Below are 15932 nucleotides of genomic sequence, written 5' to 3' on the forward strand. Positions count from 1 at the left end.
CTGGGGACTTATTACATTTCATTTTTATCTTAACTGATACGACGGAGTGGTCGGAGGATCCTAGAGGAGAATGAACAGAACATGAACATAGCTCAGGGGAAATTGAGAGGAAAAGGTCTAGGAGGCTTGCATATTGACCTGTAGTATCGGGTACACGGGTGGGCTCGCGAACAATCTGAGTGAGGTCATAGGCAATGGGAAAATCATGACAAAACCTCTCCTCATCGTCTGTCTTATTTGAATGGGTCAGCCATTCGACGTTATGGACATTGAAGTCACCACAGGTGTGGATGTTAGCCGAGGGATGTGCAGACAGGATCTGGTCTATTTTCTCAGATATACTCTTAAAGATAGTAACTCCGCTGTTATGGGGCTGATAGAGGGCAAAAATAAATGCAGTGGTGTAAGCAAGTGCAACCTGGAAGCACATGTAGGGTAAATTAAGATCTTCTAGAGATATCCCTGCCACACGGGGAGCCATCTTTAATGTAGGCACATATTCCATGCCCATGGCGATCTTGGGTCAGATTTAGCTGTTAAGTTAGAGTATCCTTTAATTATGAACTCATCTAGGGAAGTGGTCGGGCCTATTCCAGTTTCACTTAGAAAGAATATGTCTGGTTACGTCTCCTGTAATTGTTTCAACCTCTGGAAGGTTAGAACGTAGACCCCTGATGTTGGAGAAGGAGACATGGTAGTAGGGGTCTACGTTGGAAGTTGGTTCTAGGTTTATTCAGGTTTCTTTTTTGGAGCATGTGTTGTTCCTCTTTTTATCAGAATACAGCAAGAAACATGGGGTTATGGGTGAAAGACAAAGGTGTTTATTTACAAGGGAATACAGGTGAAATAAGAGTTACTCGACATCTTGTCTTATTCTCTTCCTGTCTTTTTTCTTCTCTCTCTGTCACATGAGAGGGTCAATATATACATAGTTCATTTCATCTATGAAGGGATGTTAGGTTATTCCATTACATCACAAACATTTTCTGATTTTTCAATAAATTCAAAATTGGAAGGTTATCATTCTTTGTGTTGTGAAGTTGTTCTATTCAATTTCTAAGAATTGTCTGTTTAATAACATATTAGACAGTTGAGCTGATTATTCAATTTCTAAGAATTGTCTGTTTAATAACATATTAGACAGTTGAGCTGATTATTCAATTTCTAAGAATTGTCTGTTTAATAACATATTAGACAGTTGAGCTGATTATTCAATTTCTAAGAATTGTCTGTTTAATAACATATTAGACAGTTGAGCTGATTATTCAATTTCTAAGAATTGTCTGTTTAATAACATATTAGACAGTTGAGCTGATTATTCAATTTCTAAGAATTGTCTGTTTAATAACATATTAGACAGTTGAGCTGATTATTCAATTTCTAAGAATTGTCTGTTTAATAACATATTAGACAGTTGAGCTGATTATTCAATTTCTAAGAATTGTCTGTTTAATAACATATTAGACAGTTGAGCTGATTATTCAATTTCTAAGAATTGTCTGTTTAATAACATATTAGACAGTTGAGCTGATTATTCAATTTCTAAGAACTGTCTAACAACATATTGCTCAGGTGTTTGGGGGTGTGGGTTGAGCAAAAAAAAAAAGTGGTACTGGGCAGGCAGTCTAACCCATACCGCGAAGGAGGAAAAGAATATGAAAAAAAAAAAAAGTGACGTCTTTGCTGTTGCGCCCATCGCCAAACCGGAAGTGACATAGGTTTAAATTAAAGCTAGACAATCAAAAAGAGGTGATGACTTTCGAAAATATCGGTGAAAAAAAGCGACCTCTCCCTGTAGAACAGTGTCCAGTTGAGGGTGAAAGAATTAATGTTTTTAGCCAATTTTTCGAAATTTGTCGTCTGAAGGGTTGAGCTTCAAAATGATACCGATCTTGTGAAAATCCGTCTAAGGCATATTTAATTTATTAATAGACAAAAAACGTTTATTTTATTCAATAAAATATATATATATATATATATAAGCTCTCTCTCCTTTTTGTATAGAGCAGTGTTATTAATGATATCGCTTACTGTATACTCTGCATAATGCAAAGCTTTGTAAATAAAGAAATGGACCACTTCAGAAGTAATGCTGTAGATATCATTTATAAACACCAATCCCGTAGCTCAGTGAGTAGAACTGCCAACTATCAACTAGATAGTTTGCAGTTTGATTCCTGGTTTGGAATGGGTCTTAATCTTGCCGCATTAAAGAGCTGTGCTACAGTGAAACTGTCTGTGAACAACTATATATATCATCATCATCCAGTGATGTTTTGCTTAGTACAGGCATGGTGGCTATGGCCCTCTCTCTCTCTCTCTCCCCATTCATGAATTCATTGTTGCTCAAGTGTGTCAGACTGTCAACGTATGTTTCTCCCTGTCATCCTCTTGCTTCTTCCACCCACAATCTTTCTCATCAAACTAATCTGTTCTATTCCGCTTCTTCTGTAGACATGGCCCATGAATCTAATTTGTCTTTTTCGTACTCTTCTTATTAGAAACCTTTCTGTGTTTGCCATTTTAAATAACCTGTTTTTTTAAAAACAGATTTGGGTGTCAGATTATTTTTGAGTTGGCTCCCCACTTAAAAGATGGTTAATCAGCAATCAGCAACCTTTTTAATTTGTTTTTAGTCAGGTTTAAAAAAAAAAAAAGAAGAATTTTAATAAAATGCAGGCTTACCTTCTGTATATATATATATATATATAAGGCAAAATGTGTGTGTTTGTATGTCTGCCAAAAACTTTCGAAATACGCAACAAACACTGACAAAATCAGTACCGTTAGAAATGACAATATCCAAAAATTGGCCAAAAACATTAATTCTTTCACCATCAACGGGGTCAGTCTTTGTGTCAACATTTTTGCAAAGTCATTCATGCTTGCGATCTAGATGTACATATAAAACACTTTATTTCAAAGGCCCGTGATGTCCCAAGTTACATGGGCAAGTCAGCTAAAGCATTAGTTTTTCACCTCCTTTTCCTCTTAGCATTACAAGTTTGAGCCTGGCTACTGCGGCTAAATTTTTTTTTTTTTTTTTTGCCCTCACACAGGTACTTGCTGCTTTTTGATTGAAACATTCTTTTTTAGGGCGGAGTTGCTCATTAGATTTATTATAGCACCTCTTCACACCCTGGCACCGCTGGGTATCCTCACTAGTCTCCTAATATAAAAGGCAAAATGTGTGTGTTTGTATTTCTCATAAAAACTTTTCTCGGCTGTATCGAACCGGGCGAGACCGGTATCATCTAAAAGAGCGATGTCTCGCTCGAATAATATGTGAGAATTAGAAAAAAAAAACGATCAATTATTTCGTTTATCTATATATAAGCGAAAATGTATGTGTGTTCGCTTTTTCTGTATGTCTTCAAAATGCTTTTTTCTGGCTGATTCTCGAGGTCGTCGCTCATTTTTAAAACTTTTTATATCACGTCTAAATGATAATATCTATGACTTAACAACGGTGGTCGCCTCTCTATTTAATTTGCCCGATTTTAAAACATTAATTATTCGACATTTTCGGATCTGCACATGTTGCATTCGTTTTTCGGTATAAAAAAAAGCGAAACTCGATTCGAAATACTGGCCCATGGCCAGTGGTCTCTAGAAAGCTCTTTAACGTTTGGTCAATGTCGGCTTCGTCATATCAGACGGTTGCTGTCATTTCGAGACAAGACACTCCCCCTAATAAACAGTGAGCTGTTTTTTTCCAAAGTTAGTTAAGAACAAACAAACCGGTTTATTGATTTCATTAAAAACTGTCCCGCAGAAAATGTTAACTGCTGAATAGCTATCGCGTACCATCGCCGCATGTGCATTAAGCTTTTTCGTATAAAAAAACACTCGCGTTAAATAAAACACTGTCCCGCACTCAAAGTTCACATCAATAACTCGGCAAAAACGGACACCTGTTTTTTTTTTGTTTTTTTTTTTTTTTTCACACTTTACTATTTTCCAACTGCGCGTCAAGGCTTTGTATTTTTTTAAACAACCAACGATTTTTCTTTTTATTTACCCAAAACCACACACCTCCAAACACCCGGGCAATGCCGGGTACCCCCCCCCACTAGTAACAAGGGAAAGTCGGAAAAAAATTGTCCCTTTTTTAAACGACTTCAACAAGTACACATGTACGCTGGGCATTTTTTCTTGAATTGGTTTAAATAAAAGTAAACCAACGTTATTTCGCTGATAGCATTGTGGGGCAGTGGGTAATGAGGTCGGGTCGTAAGCTTTTGGTTTTCACATTCGAGCCATGTAACGGTGGTCTATTTCTTTTTTTAAACGTTTTTTACATTTAAACAGGATTAAAAGCTCTTTATTTGTTTATTTGCCATAACATTTTTCCTATTTTGAGGCTTACGTAATGTGATTTTTTTTTCTTTTTAAAGCAAATTCTACTTTTTTAAAACTGAATTCTTATTAGTTCACTTTCGTGTGTTTTTTTTTTTTTTCACACCTCTCCACCCGGGCTGCCTACAACGTTTAAATTTTTTTTTTTTTCTGGGGTTGCTCAATAAATATCCTTACTACACTACCTCTCTCCACTGGGACAATGTTGGTTACTCCCACCAGTCTCTTAATAAAAGATTAAAAGTGATTTGAATGCTGCACCATTAGACCATATCCATTATCTATTACACCAATCTTGTAAACCATGAAGTCACTTCATTTTTTTGTGACATAATTGTTGAATCTTTACTTCATTTACTCTTATTAGTTTTTTTATTTAAAAACAAACAAATTCTGCTCTTCTATGAATAAGACGGTTTGTGTTTTATTGCTTGTTGCAAGTCTTTTCTAATGAATAAATTAATATTTGTGTTTAATTTCAGATTTGAGTGTCCAGTATGTGAAGCAAGCCATGTCAGGATTAAGTGGGTTATCGAGGCCTCAACGGTTGATTTTGGGTGTGGTTGTGTTGTTGGTGGTCAACATAATCTGGGTAGCATCATCAGAACTAACAAAGGTAAAAAAAAAAAAAAAGCCATTTATTTAAATATTGGACATTTGATACAGTTTCTAAAAAAAAAAAAAAAAATAAATAAATAAATAAAAAAAAAAAAATTTTTTTTTTTTTTTTTTGTCATCGCCTATGTCCTGTCGTGAAAGATGGGAGTAGCTGCGCGTATAATTGTGAAGCAACAGTTGCACAATCTCCAATCTCATCTCTCCTGAATCGACACTACATGATTCTGATGGCAGGGAAAAGTCCAGTATGACTGGAAATTGTCGAGATAGGCGTAGAGCATATACATAAACTGGTATTCCCAAATGGTCACCCATTTTAGTACTGACCAGGCTCAATGTTGCTTAACTTCGGTGATCTAGCGGAAACCAGTGTGTCAATATGATTGTGCCCTTTTTTTTTTTTTTTTTTAAATCAGAAATATCTCTGCTTGTGCAGTTTACGAACTATGCTATTTTTTAGATAAAAATTTTCAAGTTAAACTTAATTTTCAGGGTATCTTTTGTTTTTATTAAATTGCGAGTTGCAAATTCAGTTAAAATACCCCTCCCCTCCACATGTTAGGAATGGCTTTGTAAATTGTTATTCTTTCAGCACGGTCCATAAACTGCACAAGTACTGAAATATCAATTTAAATGTTAGTTTGTCTATTTTAAAGTACCCCCTTCCCTTTTACTTTTGGATGTGAACTTTGCATTGAATAGAAATCATTCAAGAAGTCTTTTTCACATGTAAAGATGATAGCACACTTGTTCTTTTATTTAATTTTGTATTCCTCTTTTTATTCCAATTTTATCATTTTGTTCTAGCTGGGGATGGGGCATCCTACTGGATTCCTGACATTTACCCACTATTTCATACATTCCAACCAAGAGATCTTTTTAGATTCTAACCATATTTTTAAATGCAATTGTTTGTATCTCTCGTGTACTTGGTTCACTGGGTATATTTGCCCCAGGTAGTTTTCTAAATTTTTTGTCATGAGTCCTTATAATTACTGGAATGGTGGAGATCTTCCTAAGATTCCAGTTTCTTTTCGTGTCGTACATATAAGTAAAACCTTGGTATTTCATTATTTTTTTTTCCCCCTCTCAGTTCTTTCTGTTTAACCCAGCATCGTTTGGGACACTAACTTCTAAGGTTGCTTCTTTCTCCTTCATATCTCTGTTTCAACCAATGTGTTTTCTGAAAGACTAAAATAAAGAATCTAAACGTTGATTCGGACGATTGTCTAAAAATAAACGATGGCAATAATATCTCCTCCTCACCCTCTTCCTCCATCGAAAGATTCAGACAAAATTTAGTTCAATGTAAGTTTGCTTAAAAAATAATTTTTATATGCAGTAGAACCCTGGGATACGGCATTAATCCATTCTGTGGGTTGTGATCGTAAAGTGAAATCGCTGTATCACAGGTCTTAAGCAAAATTTTATGCAGTACATATTAAAAATTATTAACAAAATACAGTACAGGATATAATTTACATGTAAGTAATCAAATAACATTTTAAATAACACTGTAAGGCGGGGCAAATACCATAACCAGGGGCTGGAAAAACAGTGTATTCTACATCGTAACAGGAAAAAAACTCTAGCTCCAATTTCTGGTTTCCCCTCGCCAGCCTTTCATGAAAAACACTCGTCTAGCTGAAACCACTGTCAATAATTTTTCCCACTCTTTATCTGTGCTTAAAGCAAAACGTAGATTCCACGAACAAAGCTTCTTTCTTAGAAGTGCACGCCTGTGGAACTCTGTTCCGTTTACCTGTTTCCCACCTGACTTCAACTTGGATGTCTTCAAGTCCAACATAAACAAATTTCTGATAAACTGCCCCTTTAAGTAAGACACTTTATGAAATCTCCAATACTAATGATTACTATGATATTATCCCATTGATTACTGTACATGCAATAACCCTTATCCCTGAGTGGTCCCCGAGCCTTGATAAGTGGTGATTTCCATGTAAAAAATAAAAAAATCCTAGGCCCATCGTATCCCGGGGTTCTACTGTATTTTGTTTTGGACTTGCATTTCACTGGACTGCAGTAAAGATTAATGAAAGAACATTTTAAAATTATTTGGATTATTCAGACTGCTGTTCTCGTGAGTGTTATTTTCAAAACATTCTGTCCAATGTAATTACCAACTTATTCAGGTGTATTTTGTTAAACTCGGAATCTTTCTGTCTAACCAAGGAATCTGCGTGGAATTTCGAATTTACATTTGAACTTCTGCATGTCAGTACAGTTGGGAAAGCAGTAACCAAAAAGGGAGTCGAGCAGATATTGGGGAAGAAACTATTAGAGTAGAGGGCCTTCTTACAACTAGGGATCTCTACTGTGTAGGGGTGGGATTTTGCTGATTGTCGGGTTTGTCGGGAGTATTTACATCGAGAGGGTACAAGGGCTTGTAGTTCGTCAGAGGATCCACCATTAAAATATTTGTAGAACAGGCAGAGGAATGCAACATTTCACCGATGGGACAGAGGTTGAAGCTTGGATGACAGTTCGGGACCTATCAGGTTGGCGCCTCTCTTTTGAACCCTGTCCAGGAGTGAGAGACAAGTAGCAGATGCACCAACCCAAATATGACAACATTACTCCATACATGGATGAATGGTGGCCTTATAGAGGTACAGGATACATGCAGGCATAAGTAGCTTTCTAGCACGGTAGAGAGAGCCCACCTTCCTCACAGCGGCCCTAACAATGCTCAGTGTATCTGTTCCAACTCGTGTGCCTTGTGAACATTAAGACGAGGAGTTTAAAAGAAGTACTTTCAGGTAATGTATCTTTAACCATAGCTATTGGTGGTTGAGAAGGTCTTTTTATAATTATTGAAGGAAACAAACTTAGTTTTGGTAGCATTGAATGTGACCATCCATTTTTATGCCCCATTCCACTACAGATTGGAGGTCTTGTGTTTCTGCTATTTCCTTAGATGTGTTCATTTATTTTCCCCTTGTGCCTGTTATAGAGAGCGTGGTGTCATCAGGAAGGTCATTATGAATATTAGGAATAATAAAGGTCCAAGGATAGACACCTGAGGTACACCTGCATTTATATTGTATTGTTTAGATGTACGACTGTCGAAGTCAACTTGGATTCTTCTTTTATTTAAAAAGGATTTAATTATGTTAAGTATTCGTTCAGTGATACCATATGATCTGATTTTCCTTAGAAGACCATCATTCCATATCCTGTCCAAAACCTTAGATATATCTAGGACTGCCACTCTACCCTCCTCTGCATTTTTAGTGTATGATACATACCTTCAGAGATATCAGTTAGGATATCTGCAGTAAAATCCTTATTGTTGGTCAGTCAGAAGTTTAGAAGCTGTAAGGCGATGGACTAGAGCTTGGTTAATTATCGACAAATATTTTGGCGAAAAGCAGGAGGCTAATGGGGCGATAATTTAATTATTTAGTTCTTTCGCCAGAATTCTTGAAAACTGGTACCACAGAAGCAGTTTTCCAACAGTCAAGAAAGCAAGATTCGTTAAGGCATGTGTCATAAAGTTTGGAGAGGACCGGAGTAACCTCCAGCGAAGCATTTTTTTTTTTAATAGCAGAGCTGGGATGAGATTGGGTCCACATGCTTTTGAGGTGCTAGGTTTTTTTATGATGTCATGCACCTGAGGAGTAATTTTCAGATCATCCAGTGTGGCATCCATCCGCAAAGGAAAGTCAAGGAGGAAGTGGTTTGGTGGCTCCAGTGTGAAGTTTGAGGCAAACTGATGTGTAAGCATGTTAGCCTTCTCGGTTGCCATGCAAACAACCTCATAATTGTTGGATAGTGGGGGAATTATTGATTGCCCATTATTTACTACACTGTTGTAGATTTTCCAGAAATCATAGCTTCCTAATTTTTGTGCTTCGATGCATTTTCTGGTGGTTTTGGTATATTTTCTCTTAACTGTCGCGAGTCAGTTTTCTATCGAGTCTTACAAGTTGTAATTTCAAAAATAAAAAAAATATATCCATATGACCTGGGTGCATCAGCTTAAACAAAAACTTATGAAGAAAAAAGATATATAACTTTAGTTCCTTCAGCTATAACCGAAGCCAAAACTTATGGAGAATTCTTGGTAAAAGTATTTATTACAAGAAATGGAAGGTCATAACAAATGGTAGTCACTTGGAAGAAAAAAGATGTAAGCATAAGATGAAGAAACCAACACAAATTTAGTCCAATCTCATTATAATAATTATTTTGACCCAATATAGGCCTCATCAGACTTGACGAACTAGTCAGGTCTGTAGCTGACTTTTAAATTAGCTACAAACTGTTATGAGATTGGATTAAATTTGTGTTTGATTTTTCCTGTTACTCTTAGTCTGCATTGAACTCTTATACTTGAGATTTTCTCCAGCAACTACCTTATCTTTTTGGAACACATATATATATATATATATATATATAATGTATACAGGGTGTCCATAAAGTTACTATAAGTATTACAAGTTACTATACAGACACCCTGTAATATATTAACAGTACAGTAAGATATTGTATTAAAATATTTATTTGTAACAAAAGAAATAAAAAGAAATAACACCTTTACGTTTATAAAAATCTCAGAAAGTACACGTGTTACATCCGAAAAGACTGTAACAATCAAGGCAAACAATTTCTATGACAAATATTCAAATTGGAGGCCTTAGCTTCAAAATAAATTTGCGCTCTTCCAAAGTTAGCTTGCGTGGCATTCTTGATTAAATAAACCTGTAAAAAATAAATATTAACTATTAATACAAATATAATACAATAAAACAATAAGACTGTATAATAACTTTACGGACACCCTGTATATTACACTCTTTTACTTTCCTCTCTTGAAACTGTTTCACGGTTCCTTCTTTAGAGACTTAATATCTCCTATGTTACATTCACTGATAAATATTTGTTTTTCTATTTTTTTTTTTTTTTCTAAATTAACTATTTTCTTTCTCTTTTTGTCTTTCAGTATATTTATAAACAAGCAAATTATGATAAACCCTTCTTTACCACCTATGCAAAAACAACCATGTTCATGGTGTATTTATCGGGTTTCATTTTTTGGAGACCCTGGCGGCAACAGTGTCGACGAAACGCTAAAGTAAGTACCAAACAAACGTTTTTCATTACAATTTCTGATTCAGAACTTTGCATATTCTGATAATTTCTTATTAGGAATTGACAAATCCCTTCCTATAAGTTGCCATCAATCTCCATTTTAATTTTTTTGTGAGGGTTGCTACCTAAAGCAATTTAAGGCATATATGATGATAACGTCATCGGATACAATGGGAACATGCGTTTATCGAACTGCACACACGTCCATACCATCCATAGCCCTTGGAGAGGCATAGGCCATCTATAACTTTTTGTAGATGTTTTTGTAGCGAGGTTCTTTTTAGAGTGAGAGTGCTGCATACAGCGCCTAGCCTTCCCAAATGGTCACCCATCTGGTACTGGCCATGCTCAATGTTGCTTAACTTCGATGATCTGGCGAGAACCGGTGTGTCAACGTGATTGTGCCGTACTACACCTCCATACATATACTTTTAAATAATGCACTGGTTTTACCCAATTGCCGTCATGTACAACTGCATCTCCCAAATGAACATATTTATCAGAGCGAAGTTTGGTCTAATTCAAACTGATGCAAAAAATATCTATATATCTCCGATGTATTGATATCTGTACATCTCCGATGTATTAATATCTGTACATCTCCGATGTATTGATATCTGTATATCTCCGATGTATTGATATCTGTACATCTCCGATGTATTGATATCTGTACATCTCCGATGTATTAATATCTGTACATCTCCGATGTATTGATATCTGTACATCTCCGATGTATTAATATCTGTACATCTCCGATGTATTGATATCTGTATATCTCCGATGTATTGATATCTGTACATCTCCGATGTATTAATATCTGTACATCTCCGATGTATTGATATCTGTATGTCTCCGATGTATTAATATCTGTATGTCTCCGATGTATTAATATCTGTACATCTCCGATGTATTAATATCTGTACATCTCCGATGTATTGATATCTGTACATCTCCGATGTATTAATATCTGTACATCTCCGATGTATTGATATCTGTATATCTCCGATGTATTGATATCTGTATATCTCCGATGTATTGATATCTGTACATCTCCGATGTATTAATATCTGTACATCTCCGATGTATTGATATCTGTATGTCTCCGATGTATTAATATCTGTATGTCTCCGATGTATTAATATCTGTACATCTCCGATGTATTAATATCTGTACATCTCCGATGTATTGATATCTGTACATCTCCGATGTATTGATATCTGTATGTCTCCGATGTATTGATATCTGTATGTCTCCGATGTATTGATATCTGTATGTCTCCGATGTATTGATATCTGTATGTCTCCGATGTATTGATATCTGTATGTCTCCGATGTATTGATATCTGTATGTCTCCGATGTATTGATATCTGTATGTCTCCGATGTATTGATATCTGTATGTCTCCGATGTATTGATATCTGTATGTCTCCGATGCAAAAAATATCTATATATCTACAATGTATTAGTGAAATAATTGACAGCATTTCAGAATTCGATTGTTTCCATTCTCTCGAATCATTAATCGGTACGAATATTTCATTGCGCTGGATTTGTCATGTTAATATTGAAGTGATGCCCATCAGTACGTGTAGTGGTTAGGGTCAGGTTTCATAAGATCCCGTTTTCCACCACAAATAAAATAAAAATCAAACATATGAAATAAACAATGTTTATTTGCACAAAAATAACAAGTAACAAACGAATCATTTTTCTGTGTCCAAAAGGTGCGTCTGGGTAGACAGTTCTTGCAAATGTGAAAGTTATTGAGACTTTTCATTGTTTTGATGAGAAAAATCAGAGTGTCCTTAGTTTTCTCAACGAGAAAACAGGCTTAATTTTTGTGTGGTAGGAGAAATAAAGAAGGTAAATGTTCTTGCATGCGGCTGAATACCTACATTATAGCAGTGTGTGTGTGCATGCGTGTGGGGGTGTGCGCGCATGTGGATAATCATGTTTTGTTATGCTGACGGAAAAATACGTAGCAACGGAGTCATTGACGTGAATAGAGAAGTGAGCCAAGAGTAAAGATTGAGGAACACGGAGTGCAAAGCGCTGAGTGAGAATGAGTGAATTCGTTAAGTATTTGTCAATCGGATCCCAGGCAATGTGAGAAAATGGTTTGGAAAATTAAATCCTCCTTTTAGCCTTAATTGGTTGAAAAGTACACTCTTTTGTCACATGGTATACTTTCAACTACGTCTGCCGAACAAAATGCATTTTAAGTTTTGTTTCCCGCAGAATTTGCGAGGGCATATTTTTTTTAAAAAATCTTTGTGCCTCTGAAATTTATCTTTTTTTTTTCTCTTTTTTTTTTTTGTGCGCGTAATTTGGTTTTAACTTATTTGTTATTTGTAGAACAAGAAGTGAATGCATTTTTTTTTTTTTTTTTTACTTTGTGTGTTCAACTGCACAGTACTATCCCAAAAAATGATTGGATATTGCAGAGCATCGTAGCATCAATGTGTTTCAGCAATTTTTGTTGATTGATCATTTCTCCTATGAAGAAAAATATCTTTAGGTTGAAATTGATCTCCAACTATAACATTTGCCACTTCATCTATAGTTGGAGCATTGACTCTTCGCACGTATTCTCCAATTTTTTGTCAGCATGAATGACAATCTTGTGTGTATCAGATGACAGCATTTCAGTTGCCGTTTTGAATGAATGTGCTAAATTGGTTTTATTATGAAACCGCATTTGCAGTTGGGAAACAACGGGCGTTTTAATACTGGCTGAAATTTAAACGTGTACATTCAGTTCATCGTTGTAATCACCAATGAAACACATTTGTAGGAATTTATGTTGACTGTCTAATAATGGAAGCAGAGATCTGATTTTATGGTAAATTTCTCCTTTCACTTTGGAATTGAGCTGTCATGATTTCTGCAGTGAAAGATGTTATTTCGAAGCAGTTGTATTTCCTGATTTAAGATAGAAAATGCCTCGATTCAGACGTATACCCAGCAAGCAAAGTTTTTTAAAAGTTCTGGTGATTCTTCAAGTTATTGCAGTTTAATTTTTCCAGTGGCACAATGTTTTCCTTTTTGTTTCTCCCATAAATTTCGCAGCCTTGCAAAAGGGACACACTTCATAGAGCCGATGAGAAGATGGTGCCTCAAACTATAATCATCAGCAGGGTTGTATTGGAATGCAGAACGATCCCAATTCCGTGATTGTCGAGCATGGAGTCGTGTTTGACGCTAATATGCTGTTTCTCGTTGACATTTTTCAGCAACTCAGTTTGTTGCATTAAAAAAAAAAAAACTGTTAACTTAATATTGTTTTTTCATTTTTTTTTTTTTTTATGAACAAAAACGTTTTTTGACACCCCTAACACGAAACTGCGAATAAAATATAAAAAAACTTGTAATTTCTCTTTTAAAAGTGGGTTGTTTATTTTCTTTATGGATTATACTTCCAAAATAAACTATTAAAGTTGTATAAAAAGTAATAGAAATATTTTTTTTTATTTTTTAAAAAACAGTAATGGAATTAATTGATTTTACGAGTTCAGTATTTTTCAATTTTTAAACTTTAAAAATCTATCAAAATTTTTCTATTGATTCTATTTTTACAATATTTTCAGGGTCAATGTGAAATTTTATGCTCTTTCCAATAAACCGAATATAATACTTTAGACAAATGTTTTTTTTTTTTTAATTCACGCCACCCCCATCTCCATTTTGAGATGTCTATTAAAAAGTAAATAATTAATTTACTTACCAAAGTTTTATATATCACAAATTGAAGATAAAAGATCAATAAATAATATATTCAAATTTAAAACAAAAAGTGTTTTTTTAGAAATTTACCTGTAAAGTCCGAAGTTTAAAACCTTTTTTTTTTTTTTTTAACAATTTTTTTTTTTTTTTTTTTTTTTTTTTTAATGAAACCATGGTCCTTGCTCCTTTAATTGAAAAAAAAAAAAAAAATTAGGGTTTGAATTACATTTTTCTAGTAGTTATAAGCTTGAAAAGACGGGGTCGAATTATTCAATATTTTTCACAAAGTTTCTGACACACCTAGTGCGTGGGTAAAAAAAATCTCTGGATTTTCCAGAAAAAAAAATACTAGATGAAAATTTTACCCCTTTGATCCAAACAAAATCTTCAGATCTAGCAAGAAAGACACTAAATTAGCAACACTGCTGTCACATTCATTATCACCCTAGCAAAATTTCAAAACAATTGGTGAAGTGCGTAGTATTTTAGAAAAATAACCAAAAAGTAAACTCTTTGCCAGTCACGGTCATTATCACTCAGCTATTTCCGATATATTAGCAAAAAATATTTTATTTTAATATTGTAATAGATTTCATGTTAAGCATGTAAATGTGCTTGTATTCGGTTAAAACGGTACAGCAAAATTTCAAAACTGGGTTAAGTATTTTTTTTTTTTTTTTTTTTTTTTAGATTAGTGGTTAGTAACAAGAAAACATCTATCTATATATATATATATATATATATATATATATATATATACTAACAAAAGTGCCCGTCGTTGACTGGGTTCAAAAACAGCCTACAGAAAATTGACTCTGATTTATGAAAGTATGATAGGTTATGAAAAGAAAGGGTTGTAAAGAGATAGCTTTGAATTTGGGCGTACCAAAACCAAAGCAAAATATGATGAAAGTAAAAAGAAAATAGATAAACCCCATAATTTATTATACCATATCTGTTCGCACTGAAACATTTATCACAATATTCTGTGGATCTATATTAAAAAACCTTGTTAAACTTTATGACATATTTCCATTCTATGGAGGTTAGGCGCAAACGAACACCCCATAATTTTATTATACCATATTTCTTCAAACTGAAACATAATTATCAAAGTATACTTACGCAGATAGATATGAAAAGTCTTTATTAAAGTTTGTGCCTATTTCCATTCTATGGAGGCCAGGCACGAACACAGACCTCACAATTTTATTATACCATCCCTATTTAAGTTAAAACATACTTATCAAAAACCCTTGTAAACGTTTTTGTTTTTTTAATTTTTTATTTCCATACTTTGTGGACCAAGCGCAAACGCAGACCCCACAATTTTAATGAATCATCATTATGCCAGATCAAACATACCCATTCCTGTGTCTCGATACATCTTCTATCATATGTGATCAGTTTTCTATAATAGTCAACCATATAGGAGCCTATTCATGACCAGACACACACATATTCAGCATTATAATATAGATATATATAATATAAAGCTGAATGTACAATTTTGGCCCATTTTAACCGGCTAAAGACCCATAAAAAACTGTCTGTAAAAAAATCCAATCATTTCAGGCCCCTAGCACAGCTCTGTGAGTTTTAATTTTTGAGGAGATATTTTGAAAATATGGAGTCAAACAGACAGACAGCCATATATCCTTTTATTTATTCTTTCACACTGAGGAAGATCGAAGGATCGATAAAAAATTATGTGCTTTTGAAAGAAACATTCTTGTTGTTTTTCAAAAGATTTTTTGTATTCCTATACGTCAACACATAGGAAAGAAATACAGAAAAGATATAAGCATTTATATATTTTTCGTATTGATTTTTTATCCATCCATCCATATATATATATATATATATATATATATATATATATATATATATATAGTGATCTTGTCTGTTTGTTTGAAGAACTGTCTCTGCCAAACTCCTGTCTACTTTTAGTCTACTTGAAATTTGATGTATAAGTGATTCAGACTTGTGGTAAAAAATTAGCCGCTAAGGCATCGAAATTGATAAAATAGGAAGTTCACTTAAATTGCTTCTCTAGGCATGCGTACCACAGAAGCAATTTTCCAGCAGATTGAAACTCAACTACTCAGGCGACAGTCA

The 15932-nt window shown here is 34.4% G+C and overlaps 1 protein-coding gene across 7 annotated transcripts in view; it reads left to right on the forward strand.

The window, feature by feature from the left end:
* Nucleotides 1-15932, forward strand: part of LOC145285795 (solute carrier family 35 member F5-like) — a 208291-nt gene that overhangs the window by 65668 nt on the left and 126691 nt on the right. For all 7 annotated transcript variants that reach the window (XR_013869074.1, XM_080134171.1, XM_080134167.1 and 4 more), the window contains exons 2-3: nucleotides 4842-4975; nucleotides 9944-10075. Coding sequence is in view for 6 of the 7 variants with exons in the window: in XM_080134170.1 (XP_079990296.1) it covers nucleotides 4842-4975; nucleotides 9944-10075 (266 nt within the window). In the remaining variant the exon portion in view is untranslated. The remainder of the gene's footprint in view (nucleotides 1-4841; nucleotides 4976-9943; nucleotides 10076-15932) is intronic.

Source organism: Euprymna scolopes, chromosome 10 (assembly GCF_053919585.1).
Source record: "Euprymna scolopes isolate OS-2025 chromosome 10, ASM5391958v1, whole genome shotgun sequence".
Lineage (NCBI taxonomy): Eukaryota > Metazoa > Mollusca > Cephalopoda > Sepiida > Sepiolidae > Euprymna > Euprymna scolopes.